Source organism: Amphibalanus amphitrite, unplaced genomic scaffold, assembly GCF_019059575.1.
Source record: "Amphibalanus amphitrite isolate SeventyFive unplaced genomic scaffold, NRLGWU_Aamphi_draft 000204F_arrow, whole genome shotgun sequence".
Classification (NCBI taxonomy): Eukaryota; Metazoa; Arthropoda; class Thecostraca; order Balanomorpha; family Balanidae; genus Amphibalanus; species Amphibalanus amphitrite.
Genome location: NW_024881699.1, coordinates 473,101 through 487,724, shown reverse-complemented (window position 1 = coordinate 487,724; position 14,624 = coordinate 473,101). Strand labels below are relative to the sequence as shown.

At 48.7% G+C, this 14,624-nt stretch overlaps 1 protein-coding gene across 1 annotated transcript; it reads right to left on the bottom strand.

Moving 5' to 3' along the window:
- Positions 1-611: 611 nt before the first annotated feature.
- Positions 612-13,108, bottom strand: LOC122384968 (protein sidekick-1-like). The gene is made up of 6 exons (XM_043372837.1): positions 13,091-13,108; positions 12,305-12,419; positions 8,847-9,047; positions 4,594-4,868; positions 1,029-1,167; positions 612-742 (listed from the first exon to the last, which is right to left on the bottom strand). The coding sequence occupies exons 1-6, from the start codon at positions 13,106-13,108 to the stop codon at positions 612-614; spliced, it is 879 nt and encodes a 292-aa protein (XP_043228772.1).
- Positions 13,109-14,624: the final 1,516 nt, after the last annotated feature.

Genomic DNA, 14,624 nt, shown 5'->3' with positions numbered 1-14,624 from the left:
GTTCATATCGGAGGAACTCCAGCTGCTGCAGCCGGTAATAACAGCCCCAGTGACGTCATCACACAGAGGTGCGTTGCCACCGGCGCTGGACACACACTCTGTGGTCAGCTAATCAGTGGCTCGAGCTGCGGGCGCGTCTGACGTCCACAGGCCCGTCCTCGCGTGACGCGTGACGCGTGACACTGTGATGACGTGACGCCGCGCCGGCGACCTAACACGCAGGGCCGGGGGCGGCAGACGGGCCGTGATTCCCCCGGGAAATGCCGAGAGTCGAGCCGTGCTGCAGACCGGTGCAGACAGACTGGTCGATTTGACGGCCCCGCCGGGGATTATCGGCCGATTACGGCGTTGCGTCATTGCCTATGCAATGTCATCATAGCGATAAGCTAAGTAGGCAGAACCGATTAGGTACGAAATATGGTTTGCACTAATTATTTTGTAGACGGAGTTGATTTACGATGTCTTCCGGAAACATTGCATGCTAATTGCGCATTGAAAAATTTGAACTAGCTATTATGATTTATTTTGGCTTTATACTCTTGTCTCGTATGGATAGCTATTCTGATTCCCATTACGTCAGCGTCTCCCTGTTGGTCCAATGATGGCCGAGCTCACCTGCAGAGGAAGATGACGATGCCGGCGACGAGGACGGAGACCACGACGACCCCGGCCAGCACGCCGATACCGATGGCAAGGCTGGAGTCGTCCTGAACCGGGTGGATCAGACGAAACTCGGAACAGTCTAAACAGAGAGCATCAACGGGTCAGCGGGTAGAAAGCGCGAGGAAAGGTTTGCAGTTATAATGCGGAACTAGACCTTATTTTCATTCTTTTTTATCACTAATTTACCTCTCTGGTGTCGACTGACATAGGCGGCGAAACGGGGAGGGCACCGGGGCACCATGCCCCCCTTTGATTTTGGCATTTTAACATTAGCCCTATGGGCGTTGCATGGAAAGAATGGGACCAAAAATCGGCAGTGCCCCCCCCCCTTAATTGAAGGTGTTCCGCCGCTACTGTCGACTGACCTGAGTTTCTGCGGGGCAGCAGGACGCTCCATGGCTCAGTGAACTCCCCGCGGTACACGTCCGACTGACTGTACCGGCTTCTGCGGACCGCCTGGATCTTGAAATAGGTCATCCCCGGGTCCAAGTGGCGCATCAGAATCTGAAACAGCGACCGGAGACAATGCTAATCGAACCTTAGAGTTAAGTGTAGTAAATAGACTGCTTGCTAGCCAGTAATCAACTAGTTTTGTCCAAGATAAACGAGCTATAACAATAAATTAAGCCCATTATGTGCAATAGGAGCCTCTTCCTCAGTCGCAACCATTTTTGGTAAACAACTCGCATCCAAGAAGTCAGGAAGTTATGATGGTGTCCTAATCCAGCACAAGCGAGGCTCGTTTTCCGGCGGCGCTGGCGCCCCGGGGCGTTACATATAAATGGTGCCCGGCCAGAGCTGCAGCTGCTGCGGCACCACGAGCCGGTCTGGGGCGTTCATCAGCCGCGCGCTCGCAGGTCACTGGCTTTATCTGCCATCTGAGGACCGTTGTGATGCCTGAATCGCGGCCCAGACAACGAACAAATTACTCTGGCCGGCCGGCCGGGACGGCTGGGCCGAGAACTCAGCCGGACCCAGGTGCACGGTGGTTGGGGTCAAAGGTTGACCAGCGCCACGACACAGTGGGGCATGACTGATTGTTAGGTCACGACAGATTCCACGGCTGTGTTACACTTGGGGTCAGCCAATGCCAATCACAGAGCCCCTATATGACATAAAATTACTTTATCCATTTTCAAACGTTTCGACTTTATTCAAAGCCATCTTCAGTGTTAAGATAGACAAGTACACAATTACATGCTGACATAAATATACAAGCAGTCGATGCAGGGTATCAGTCGATGCACATCACACACTTCACAAAAAAAGACATAAACATCATTCGTGTTGATTCGGTCGTCTTCCTACAGAACGATATCTAGTTTAAACGCAGATGATCGGTCATTGATGGTCGGTTTCGCTTCAAATATGTGTAAAGATTCTAAAATTCGTAAATTGAAGTTTGAGCGTTTTTGATCTATGATTTTGAAATCGTCTATACTGAAGGGGGTGTCACATGCTAAAGAATGATCCCGTACAGACGATGCTACTGGACTGGATAAGAGTTCGCCCGTTCTGTGTGATCTACCCCTGTGTTGGCAAACACTGCTGTGGAGCCTAACATAGGTAGAACCTATGTAAGATCCTTCACACGAAGGACAACTGAACTTATAAACTACAGCAGATCGACACATTTTAGGGATAGAGTCCTTGAACTTGAACAGAGATCCAAAATCATAGATCAAAATCAAAATCATAGATCAAAAACGCTCAAACTTCAATTTACGAATTTTAGAATCTTTACACATATTTGAAGCGAAACCGACCATCAATGACCGATCATCTGCGTTTAAACTAAGTATCGTTCTGTAGGAAGACGACCGAATCAACACGAATGATGTTTATGTCTTGTTTTTTTTGTGAAGTGTGTGATGTGCATCGACTGATACCCTGCATCGACTGCTTGTATATTTATGTCAGCATGTAATTGTGTACTTGTCTATCTTAACACTGAAGATGACTTTGAATAAAGTCGAAACGTTTGAAAATGGATAAAGTAATTTTATGTCATATTATCAGACTTCTATTGATCCTGAAGCCATCACGATAGCCCCTATATGGTTGGAACTTGGATGCATGCAAATTAAGAAACCATACGAATGGCGTAATACACTACATTAAAAACTTTAGTCCATCGGAGGCTGCTTTACTGTTTCAGTGAGCAATTTCAGTATCTCGTTTACAGTGTAGCTATCTCAAATAAGCAAACTTGTTGGAGTAAAAATCCCATTAACATAAAAAAGTAAAAAGGTTCCCGACATTTTTCGTCAGCTCTCAGCTAAATCTCTAAGTGTCAGTAGCTGCGCAATACCGTGATAGCATATCTGTCGCTCACTTGTGAAAAACCAAAACAGCGGCTTCACGTCCCTGGCTAGATGGACGCTGATGACATTTCGCGGCGGCCTATATAACCGTCCAACGGCCTCCGCTTTTCACCGTCGCCGTTCTACGTCCCTCCCACGGCCGCCCATCTTGATACTATCGTCAGGCGCCTCGCTCTGTCGTCACGCTCCGCTCCTCGTCGAAACGACGCCGACGAGACCGCGACAAGTTGTTGAGAGAGCGGGCCGTCGCCGGTGCGCGGCCCGGCGTTTAGGAGCGCGCCGTGGCTGGCGGCGCTGGTTAACGACCTCATCTCGGGCTTACAGCGCGGCGACCACCCTGTTTTTGTGGCATAGCCTCGCAAACCGGCTCGCTGACAAATAAAAAGATGTTTTAGTGGCGATATTTCTGACGTGCCAGCTGCGGCGGCTGGTGTGTTGGTGGAATTTCGGCCAGCGCGCATCTGTACTGGTCGATCGTAGTACATCGGTTGTAAAAGGAAATGTTACTCTAGAGACAGAACATGATTGGTTTTGTTCGTACGCATCTGTTGGTAAAGCCTGTAACTGAGGGCAATGAAATTGTAAAAGTTTTCTGTTAAAATCCATCAAAATATTAAATGAAAGTAGCCATGAAAGAGATCAACGAAATTGCTGCATTGTTGTAACCTGTAAGTATCATTTTTTCCTATATTGCTGTTTAAAATGCAAAGGCCCACCATACCGGTGTGACGGGATGAATTTGAGGCATACAAAGACAGGTCCTGACGGTCAGCCCTTTGAATTAGTCAGAGCTATATAGAGCTCATAGCTCTCACCCCATTGCGTGATAGCGCGCAGTCAGATGTTGTTTGCACCGACTTTGAAAGCAGGGTGTTGTCGCTGGCAGACTTTGTTCTAGGTCAGAACACGCGAGCCTCCAATGAAAAAGAAAGATAGCTCAATCGTTTTCGAACTGAAAATGAATACATTTAATCCATAGTGTTTTGCATCTATAACATCTACATCATACATGCATGTTGAATATACCCTTGTCTTTTTCATCTATTGGCTTGTTCTGTTCTGTGGTGGTTTTGGTAACTAATAAGGAAAATGTATAGGCATCTTGCAACTTTTACATCTACTGATTCCTAGTTTACGCTCGTAATGTGAATGGTATGAACAATGAATATATCCTCATTATGAATCTTGTTCCGTTATCCGATTGAAATCTGTTTGACTATTCATTAAACCTCATAGCTCTGCAAATGCCCAGCAACAGTCAGTAAACCAATCCATTTAGTCTAGTAGGAGCCTAAGCAGCCTTAATTGATGGGAACCACTCTCATGCAACCCTATTCACCGTCATGACACATGGCATACACAGCGCCGAATGCATAAGCCGAGCTCATAACACGACATTCAACAATGCACTTTGCCCTGATATGAATCTGAAGTTCTTAACCTGTTCAGCCGGGACCGGGGTCAGCTCCCATATATCCTCAACACACAGGCACGGCCGTTGGTCAGGGGCTACCTCAGGATCAGCTCCGAAAGGCGGCCGCCCAGACCCCATTATCACACGACGGAAATTACATCTGGCCGCGGCTTTAACCGGGCGGCGACCCACCGTGTGCTCGCCGAGGCCGGCCGGCGTTCCCGTCAGCGTGTACTTGGGGTGGCGCGCGTTCCTGTAGCCAATCGTGAAGAAGCTGACGGGCGGAGGACCAGGCTCAGTCGGGCCCCTCCAGCGCACCTGGGTGGCCCCGCTGTGCACACAGGTGATGCTGAGGATGACGGGCCGGCCCGGCGCCGAGGTATCGGTCCGCAGTCGGACCAGACGCTGTCGGCCGGAGCCCACCTCTGTGGCGGCGGACACTCCCACCGTGTACTGGGTGTACGGGCCTGTAATGGACAATGGAGGCCGTCAGAGAGAAGGGAACGGGACGGAGAATATGCACCAATAGGCGCAAAAGAGGGATTTTTGTCACTGTCGAGCACTCGCTCCTCTCATAGGAGCCGTGTGCGTGACAGATCCAAAGGCTTCTCAACACACACGATCACCGACTGGTCCGATCAACCTTCTACTTATCACATATACACTTGCTTCTATTTCATTTAACTTCAATGTATTTACTTTGACAGATACGTGTATTTACTATAACTAGAAAGCAAAGCAGTATAGGTAAATCTTCGCTAACAATGCAAAATAAATATTCCGTAAAAAAATAATCAAATGGCCTAACGACGATACGCTACTTTCGAATTTGCAGTTCCTCGGGCGTGGTCGATTATTGGTTGTCGGCACAGAGGCTAAATGAACTAATAACTGTGCGGATAACTGCCGTGTCATTAATAAACCTAATTACTATGTCGCCCCGGCCCGCTCCGTCCCTTGACAAAGTCATCCGGAAGTTAGACGGCACTGACCGGCAACGAGCATTAATGGGTCGATGCGTCAGAAAAGGTTCTGGCACTCGGCACCACTTTCGCTGCCATTTAGCTACTATTTGATTAATTATCGCCAAAAATGGTAGTCTTGAACGTTTGGAAGATAGCATATTGCAGGGGTATCATTTAAGAATCATTGAATTAACCCGCGCCGGGCCGGTGCTCTGAGATTCCGCGCCGGGCCGGGGGGGGGTGTCTGAACACCCCCCTTCTAACTCGGCTCCTGGGCCACGTAGCGACACGCGGTAAGCGGCAATCAAAAGAACGTCCAAAATAAGGACGAAAACACTTCGGTCATTTTTTGGGTCAGGTCAAAGGTCAGGTCACCAGAGGTCACCAAAGGTAAAATGTTGACTATTTCAACATTTTGGAAACTGCCAACGGCTATCTCGGGAACCGATAGAGCTACAGCGCCGCGGAAAAGCGCATTCGATAGCCCCTTTTACTGACCTTTCTGAGTAATGTTCTCAGATTTGACCTCAGGTCAACGATTTAGCCTCCAGAGGGCAAAAACTCCCAAAATAGCCGTTTTTACGAAAAACGTTTTTTTCGGCAATAACTTTTGACTCAAAAGAGCCATGACATTACTTTTGCCAGCATCGTGTTCCTCTCGTCGAGACGCGTCGAATGAACTATAATTTGACCTTGAAAGGTCAACTTGAAAATTTGACCTCAGGTCAAGGTCATGACCTGACCGGAAAAGGTCATGTTGCACATCAGTCGATCTGCAACGTCGAGCCGAACACATCTAAGGCGTTTTCAGCGCTCTAGCACGTCTCTATCAGAAGTTATTAGCGAAAAACTGTTAGATTCTGTTCGTGACCTGAGATGACCTCGGGGACATAACGAGGGGTCACAGTTGCTATTTTCCGGTTCAGTGTGTCAATTTTACCTACATCTCGATGTTTGAGAGTGTCTAGAATAGCGTTCGTGCAAAACAGACGCTTTTCAATTTTCTCCCATTGACTTATAATGGAGAGGTCGCAAAATTGACCTGACCTTAGGTCACCGATATCAAAATTCCGAGATCAACATTTTATAGATAATGTTGCTTTAATCAATCGCTGAAAGTTTCAAGGCAATCTATGAATCGGTATAGCTATGACGAGCATTCTTATTTTTTCTGAGGTGAGGTCACTTGGCGTGACCTGGTGACCTGACCTAAGGTGACCTGAGTTTGAAATTTTCACAACATGTGCGAAAAAGATGCACAAACAAATGTACCCCCCCGGCCCGGCGCGGGTTAATATACCTACAATCAAAATAATTCGCTGAAATGGTAATCGTCTCCAGCACGGATATTATTTCAATCAGCTTGTAGAATTGGTGTTGACTATTCGCAATAACATAGAAGAGAAATTTATATCTCGGTATTAAGACTTCTATTGTCACCATGTAATATGAACCTAAAATCTGGAGCATTTTTCCGGCCAACCCGGTAGATTTAGGCTGGCTGATTTAGCCGATAACATGCCAGGTCAACACAGTCACTGATTCCGATGCTGGAAAGTTGGCCGGTATCCGTTTAGCTTTAGTGCTCCAGTGACATTTGGAAATTGGAACCCCTAGTGTGACTATAATCTCATAATTAGCTAATTGTATATGGGGACTAACAAATCGTGCGTGACCCATAATCTCTCAGCAGAAAAGTTCACGATAGAAGTCCGTGTTTCAAGTCAGCAAAGTTTGCTACCAACTTGAAGTGTGCTGGGCCTTCCGTCGGCCAGTCAGTTCAGGCGACGATCGGCCAGCGCTCCGATTTACTGGGCCAGAGCTGCACCTATAGTTACACCGCATCGCGCTGCTGCTGAGCTGGTCACTTGGTCGTCCTCTTACCTACAGCTTTGGAAGCCAAGAAAGTGCGCTGTCTGTACTTGTATCATTGGTTATCTGGGCACTAATATCCAGTGCAGGTCGACAGATTATTCACCCTTCAATTCAACTTCAATTGTCCACAGAACACCGTCACATCAGTACCACCTCTCATCGGCGATCTGTTGTTCTCTCCTCTCAATATTACGTTTCATTGGTCATATCTAAATAACATCCGCCGTGCTAGGTGACAGCCGATGCCGGCACCTTTGGCAATATGTCGTGTCGCCGAGCCATTAAGGTGGGAGTGACTGATGACTCGACATTTGTCCATTCCTGGAGAAGTCACGCCAGTCGTCAGCCACACCGCAACCACGGCGGCAAGGAAAGGTTAGGGGAGGGATATCAACAACATTTTCGTTAGTATGAGTATTCCCCTGTCGGTCAGGCCGAGATGCGGAAAAAATACTGAGGTCAAAACTACGAGATTTGGCCATGCACCAGGAACAGATGCTTCTGACCTCAACAAGCAAATGAATGAATGAATGAATGAATGAATAAATGAATGAATGAATGAATGAATGAATGAATGAATGAAAATGTGTACATTGTGGGTGTGTGACGTAATTGCATGTACACTAGATCATGCCCATTTCTGTGTTTACTGAATCCAATGTTTTAGAAGGTTGAGCTTGCAAGTCGAAGGCATGCACTAGTTCAAATCCCACTCTAGAATACACACGAAGCACGCTTCCGCAATCCGCTTCCGGTCAATGTTTTGTGATGACATTCGGTCATTGATGCAGCTGAATGTGTTTATTAGGCCAATTCATGGTGTGAATGGCCTGTTAATATCCTTCATAAAAACGCCATGCTGTAGCAAATTTAATAAGCACATTGCTAATATCCACAACAGCACAATTGTCAGAATCCCGTAAGTGATAACGATTTTTGTGCTTATACTGCACTGTAGTGAGTTGGTAAAAAAAGATTCAGAAAGCGCACCTTCAGCCTAGAACATAACCATTCTGGACAAGTAGATATAACATCGATAACCCGATTACATAGGTATTGCCCACCTCTTTTTTTCTTTTTTTTTTTTTTGTTTTAGGTTAGGCCCTTTCGGTCTGACAAGACCATTGCAGAGCCGGAAGGATAATAGGAATTAGGGGGAGACATTGGTCTGGGCAGACACCCTAGAGAGTCGCCGGGGCTGAGCCCGTCCAAATGGACAGACCAACCAGCCCCCCAAGCACTCTCTGCACCCGGCTACGGGGTGCGCTCCCTCGGGAGCTGCGGTGCCGCTCCAAGGGAGCAGCCCGCATGAGATAAAGGTGCCTGTCCAGCCCGGAGTGGGGTTGCGGCGTGGAGGAGGAGGATTTCTGTATCCTGAGGATAGAAGCACGGAAAGGCCAAAGCCCACCTCTGTCTTACTGCAGAGTTTATACTGTTTGCTCGTAGCGCATATAGCAAGCCTGAAATGCTGAGTTCCGTTCCATTCAAGTTTGTGCTCACCCACATAGTCGCGTAACTAAAGGAAGCCTTCTCACTGAGTTCGTCACTGCGCCCGACACATTTTCGTACTGACGGACTCCGTCACTGCGCGTCCTCGCTACTTACGGAGTCCGTCCACCTGGTACTGGACCCAGGTCTCCTCGGTGGCCGGCACCCGGCGCAGGTCAGGCTCGCCGCCGGCGTCCCGTGTGATGTTCACAGTGTAGTAGAGCAGCACCCCGTTCCTCTCGGCAGGAGGGGTCCATATCAGGGCCGCCCACGTACTGCCCACACTGGAGTAACGCACCGTGGCCGGCGGGCCCGGCGCTGAGGAGAGAGGAAGGGCAGAGTCAGAGTCAGAGTCAGAGAGATGAAGACAGGGGAATAGCAAGGGCTTGGAGATGGGTAAATCCCTGCACTAGAGCTTCAGCGTCTGCTGCTATTTTGCAAAAGAGCCTGGGTTAACCATCATCTGCGTGACAAAGTCCCATAAAATAAGCAATGTATTTAAAAGTAAGCCTACTCGAATGCATCAAAGGCCCTGCCGCTGTCAAGGCATTCTATCACGTACATACTTACTAAATTAAACTGCTGAACTAGTCAATTAAGCCAAAGCTGCGCTAAATAGTCATTTGTATCAGCCATGCCCTCTGCATTGTGACATGAGATTAGCAGAAATTAGCCTAAACCTAGAAATTAACAACCTGCCTCGTCCGGTGATCCAACTCGATTCGCGTTTCACGCTCCAGCCAACTCTTATCTCATATCCTAATGAGACCCTCTCGGGCCCAGCCACCTCCATGCAAAGCGGGGCTAATCTTGGCCACCCAGCCGATTGCCAGTGAGGCTTTATTAAATCTTTAGCAGTTGACTGAATGCGACCGAGGTTTTAGGAAATGGCCCGGCGCCGCTGGCTGCTGGGGCCGCCTTGCGCGCGTGAATTATTCAGCGGGCCATTGACAGTCTGAAAAGTCGTGCCGCGGTCCCGGCTCTGCTGGCCCGGGTGGGGGCTCACTCGGTGCACCAGTCACCCGCCGCGTCACGACTGTGACGGCTCGTGATGGGTTCGTGACAGACCGTGACGGTACCACGTCAGACGGACGGATACGAGCGGTGACGGGCGCTGCCTCCGCGCCGCTCCGAGGCGCGCCCAGAGCCCGTGAGGCTGTCGACGGACGGAGTGTTCCGCGGTGGGTCGGTAATGTCAGGTGTCACTTTTGTTAAGAATCCGTCCGTTCGTTGCGCCGGTATAATAAAAGAACATACATGGATTTGACCTCAGTGCTGTATTGTGGTGCACCAGCTTCGACACCAACAGGCAATGCAATCTCGAGAGGCAGTCACCGTATCACCAAACGATCGGGTACAATTGTGATATGGCACAAATCATATGCAACTCATTGTTTACTCTCATGCGCTCACGGCGGGGCTCACGGACTGCCCCTCTAATTTCGCCGTGAAACGTGCACCCAGGCGAAATGCACGGTTTTAAGTGACTTGGGAATAGGGAGCATTGATGATGCAGCATAGACGGCGTCAACGAGATACACGTCTGTTATCTGCATCATGCAATGCTCTTGTCTGGATTTGGGTGCCAAAAAAGGTTAGGTGTCAATTTAGGCCGAGTGAACCTCTCAAGAAAGGACCAACAAGTCCGTTTCCTGCACTCGGCGGCCACAAGTGCTACGGCCCGGAGAGCCCGGCAAGGCTACTCTGGAGGCTAACGCACATTGCGACCGACCCGGTCCAGACGAATGCTGAGACACGAGTGGCCCGCTCCTCCCGGACAGACCGGAGGTCACTGCGGGTTACGTGACATGTGAGCGACCGCCAATCACCGCGCGCCCGAGCGCCGCGGCCCTATGTTTGGCGGGCCAAACAGTATGTTTGGCCCGCCAAACATACTGTGCCGCACGGCCCGCCGGCGCGCCGGCGCTACCGTGGCCGTCGGCGACACGCACGCGGCGAACAGTTACGACCGCTAGCTACAACATAGATTAATTGCGCGAAAACATATACAAACTCAACAACTATACAGCTGATGATATGACAGACAGCTATAGATCAGACCTCACCAATCGCGTCATGGGCTGTAGAGCAGCCGGGACGTAAAGCGTGTCATAAATCGACAACAGATCTCGAATGGATATTTATATCGTGGTTTGAGCATAGCATCGCTATTGCATTCGGGTTAAGACACCCTGCTTGACATATCTCTTTAGCATGTCTGCTAGCACACTGGAAGGTGTCACTGTGCCATACATACATAGGCGTATCCGCAACGACGGAGCATCTTGGAATTATGGACATCAGATTCATGCTCCATGACATAAGGGAAGTTCTAGTAGCGTTCATTTCATCTCCGACATACCAGGTTAACATTCAGTGGTATAATTCACGTGTTACCGTTATTTACCCCGGAGGAAATAAATGTTGGAAATAGAACTGTGAATGTATGTAGTCCATTTATTAGACGAGCAGGGGCAAGCAAGAGCAACCATTCACCGTCTTTACTAGTGTATAACTCAGGATGTTCTCCCGCTAGTTCGAATAATTAAATTCAAGAAGCGAGTTCTCCGAGTTCGATGAAACTCCTATGCTACTTAAACGGCATTTTATTGGGCACTTTTTGTCATTATTCCCTACAAGTTGGCACGATTGCCGTCTGGCCGGCCGCGGGGCTGTCCGAGGCGGTCTCCGGCCGCGGACAATCCACCAATTACCCAACTTGGCCGCGCTAGTGGGGGCGACACTGCTCCGGCCGCCGGCGCTGTAACCGACGGCACGATCAGACGGCCCGGCGGCAGCTCAAACGACCGACGACACGGCCATTCCGACGATGGTGAGCCGCTCTAGCTCCGCTCGAGATGGAGCCGGCTCGGTGGCGGACGGCCGAGCGGAGCGGCTGGGACGCGGCGGTCGCGACACAGCGTTTGCATTGCGATGGATTGGCCAAAGTTCTGCCATTTTGTTTTCGGCCACCTGCCCTGTGTGGCTGCAAAACTCACATACGTCCGCGGATTGAAAATTCATTGGGCAAGTTGTCAAACTGTCCCACACAAAGTCGGCGTCAGTCGTATTAATTATTACAGAACTGGAGCGAGGTGTGTGCGCTCTAAATGGCTAAAGTTGGTGCTCTCCGCTGGTAAATGGTGTCATCAAGGGTTATGAAATGTCCATTGGCCTTCCAGCTTCGACAGTGTAGTGATGCAGTACTTGGGCACAGCTGCTGGAAACTTTTTTCACGGGAAACATCAAGTTATAACATGTTGATGTTTAGTCATGAGATTGAGTCATTAAGTCATCTTATTCGGTGATAAAGTTATTTATTAAAAAGGTAATGTTCCAATCTTCCTCGTAGAAACCACATTCTTTACAAAAGGTATCTTGCTCTTTCATAATTTCAGAAGTTTGCTTTTGAATAAGAAAGATGACCTCTGGCTCTGACCCTTCCCACTGACTTTTGACCCCTGTTCTCTAACCTCTGACCCCTTCTTACTGACCTTTGACCCCTTCTTACTGACCTTTGACCCCTTCCCGCTGATCTCTGACTCCTGTTCGCTGACCTCTGGGCTCTGACCTACCTGCCTGCTGGGTTCGACCTGTGACCCGGGCGACCGGCCCCAGTCCGCGCGGGTTCCTTATGGACAGACTGAAAAGGTACTCGGTGAACGGCTCCAAACCCGTCACCACCAGCGTCTGGAACGGCACAGAAACATAGTCTAACGGCCGAGTCTCACCGCTCGTCAGCATCGGACAATCATGAGACACATATGAGTAGCTTCCGACCTACAATGAGGCGAAAAAGAGTGAAAATTCGTACTGCACTGCCACAATGTAGCAATTAAGACCACTCATCTCCATTAATATCTAATAACTCATCTCCTCGTCTCTCATTCATCTCCATCTCATAAAATAAAGCTGTAAGCAAGCATTCTACATCCTGCGGACTCCAATGTCAAACAATTTATCACATAAAGAACAGCCTGCTTACTGCTTAGCATCATTTCTCTGAAGCAAGATCTACTTTGAATGCGTACTTGTACTCGTACGTTCCTCAGATTTCGTAGCAACTATATCCTCAGGAGCCGGATGGGCTCACATCTGCATTTCAAAGCACTATAATGATGTAAGGAAAATTAGCAAAGAAACCCGTCTAATGCAATCCCGTGCTGATTGTCTCTTGAACTGGCACTGAAGGGCCATCGAGAAGAGCCAGTTGCAGAAGACAAAGGTGAGTCATTTTATAAGACGAGGCCATTGCTCTAGGAAGTGGTGAAAATTAGCCCCATCAATATATGTGCTTGTTAGTTTGTTACAATTGTAAAGCTTCGAAAGTAAGGTAGGCTTAATAACGATGAGGATCGTACTTGCGTACTAATAATCATCATAGATCGCAATTGCGCACGGCGAGATCGCTTCAAAGGAAGGCTGCACTGATTCACCCTGGTCAGTGGGGGAAACTGGGTGAGACTAAATGCTTACTTCGAAATCTAAGCTGCGTTGCGGCATTGGCGGTTATGTGCGGCGTGTATGCCGCATGATTAGTAAGCGGCGACCACTAAATTAAAAACTCAATAGCTTTGACCTGTTTTCAATGGATAACACTGCATACCAAAAATGTCCATCGCTTTCGTCATAGGATATTTAGATTTAAATAACTAACTTATCTACATCATCGTTTTGAACCAAATTAATACTTTCAACTTGACCCTCGCCCGTATTGGTGTTTTTCCAGCTGCGAACGTATAAGGTATAACCCCTTGCCGTTTCGCTCCTGATCAAGCTAGAGCTTCGCAGAAAAAACGAGCGTGTTGCCCGTGACGAGAGGAAGCCGATGATACCCAATTTTAAGGTCCTAGGTCATCGGTTGACCTTCCAGGTCAGGTCAATGACCCAAAAGGCGGGAAAATTGGGACCTGTTAGAACGTCGTAGTGTGGCTGCTATGGGGTTTTCCGGGGTGCTGATCACGAATAGCATGCTAGTTTTGATCACAGATGATGTCTTCATTCATTTAGGCCAGGTCGGGTCAGGTCAGGTCAGGTCAACCAGTAGAGGTCCTGCCGGGTATTTGTGGTAGGTGTCAACCGCCTCTGACAGCCTCGTAACATGTTACGAAGGCACCAAAACTACTTTGTAAACGTTCATGTGGTTGCTAAATTCGAATTCAGCTCGAAAAACTGGCCTAGAAACATGTCAAACTCGAAAAAGTGAACCGAGGTCACCAAAGGTCAATGAGCTGACCTGACCTTCAGGTGACCTTGACACCCACCCTAATGCATGGGGGCAACATCATATCACATGTTTGAACGCTTGAAACCACGAAAAGACTGCAAACGCGCTGCTAATGCGAGCCGACATACGCTGAATCGCGGTTCCGGCCAAACATGGTCTCGAAAAGTAGGTCACAGGTCAAAGGTTATTTGCGTCAGGGTCATGAAATTTTCAGGGTAGGTGTAAAATTGATCAACGCGAGGGTACTAAACGTTACGTCGTGATCGGCCGCTTTTTACGCGAGTTATTCGCAAAAAACCGAGGGGAGTCCGTTCGACCCCCCCCCCCCCCCCTTAAGGGCGAGGGTTAACTCACAGTCCGAACTCCGAACAAGTTCGGTCTTGTTTGTGAATTTGTCGGAGCATCACCTAAATCTAGTAGAGATGATGGAGGGAAACTAGGCTTTTAAGGAGGGAAGGGAGTCGGTGACGGTCAGGGGCACTACAAGTAGAGCAGTCATAAGCTGGTGACAGGGCTGACATACCATGTTTTGATAGCATGACTGAAACAGACTTTTTGGGTAGCCAGGAAATCGCATGCGAGAGCCTATTGAAATTCTTACATCGGCCTTTATATGCACCAGTCGTATACAGGTGCGGGATTTGGCATACGATTTCCAGACAATCGAA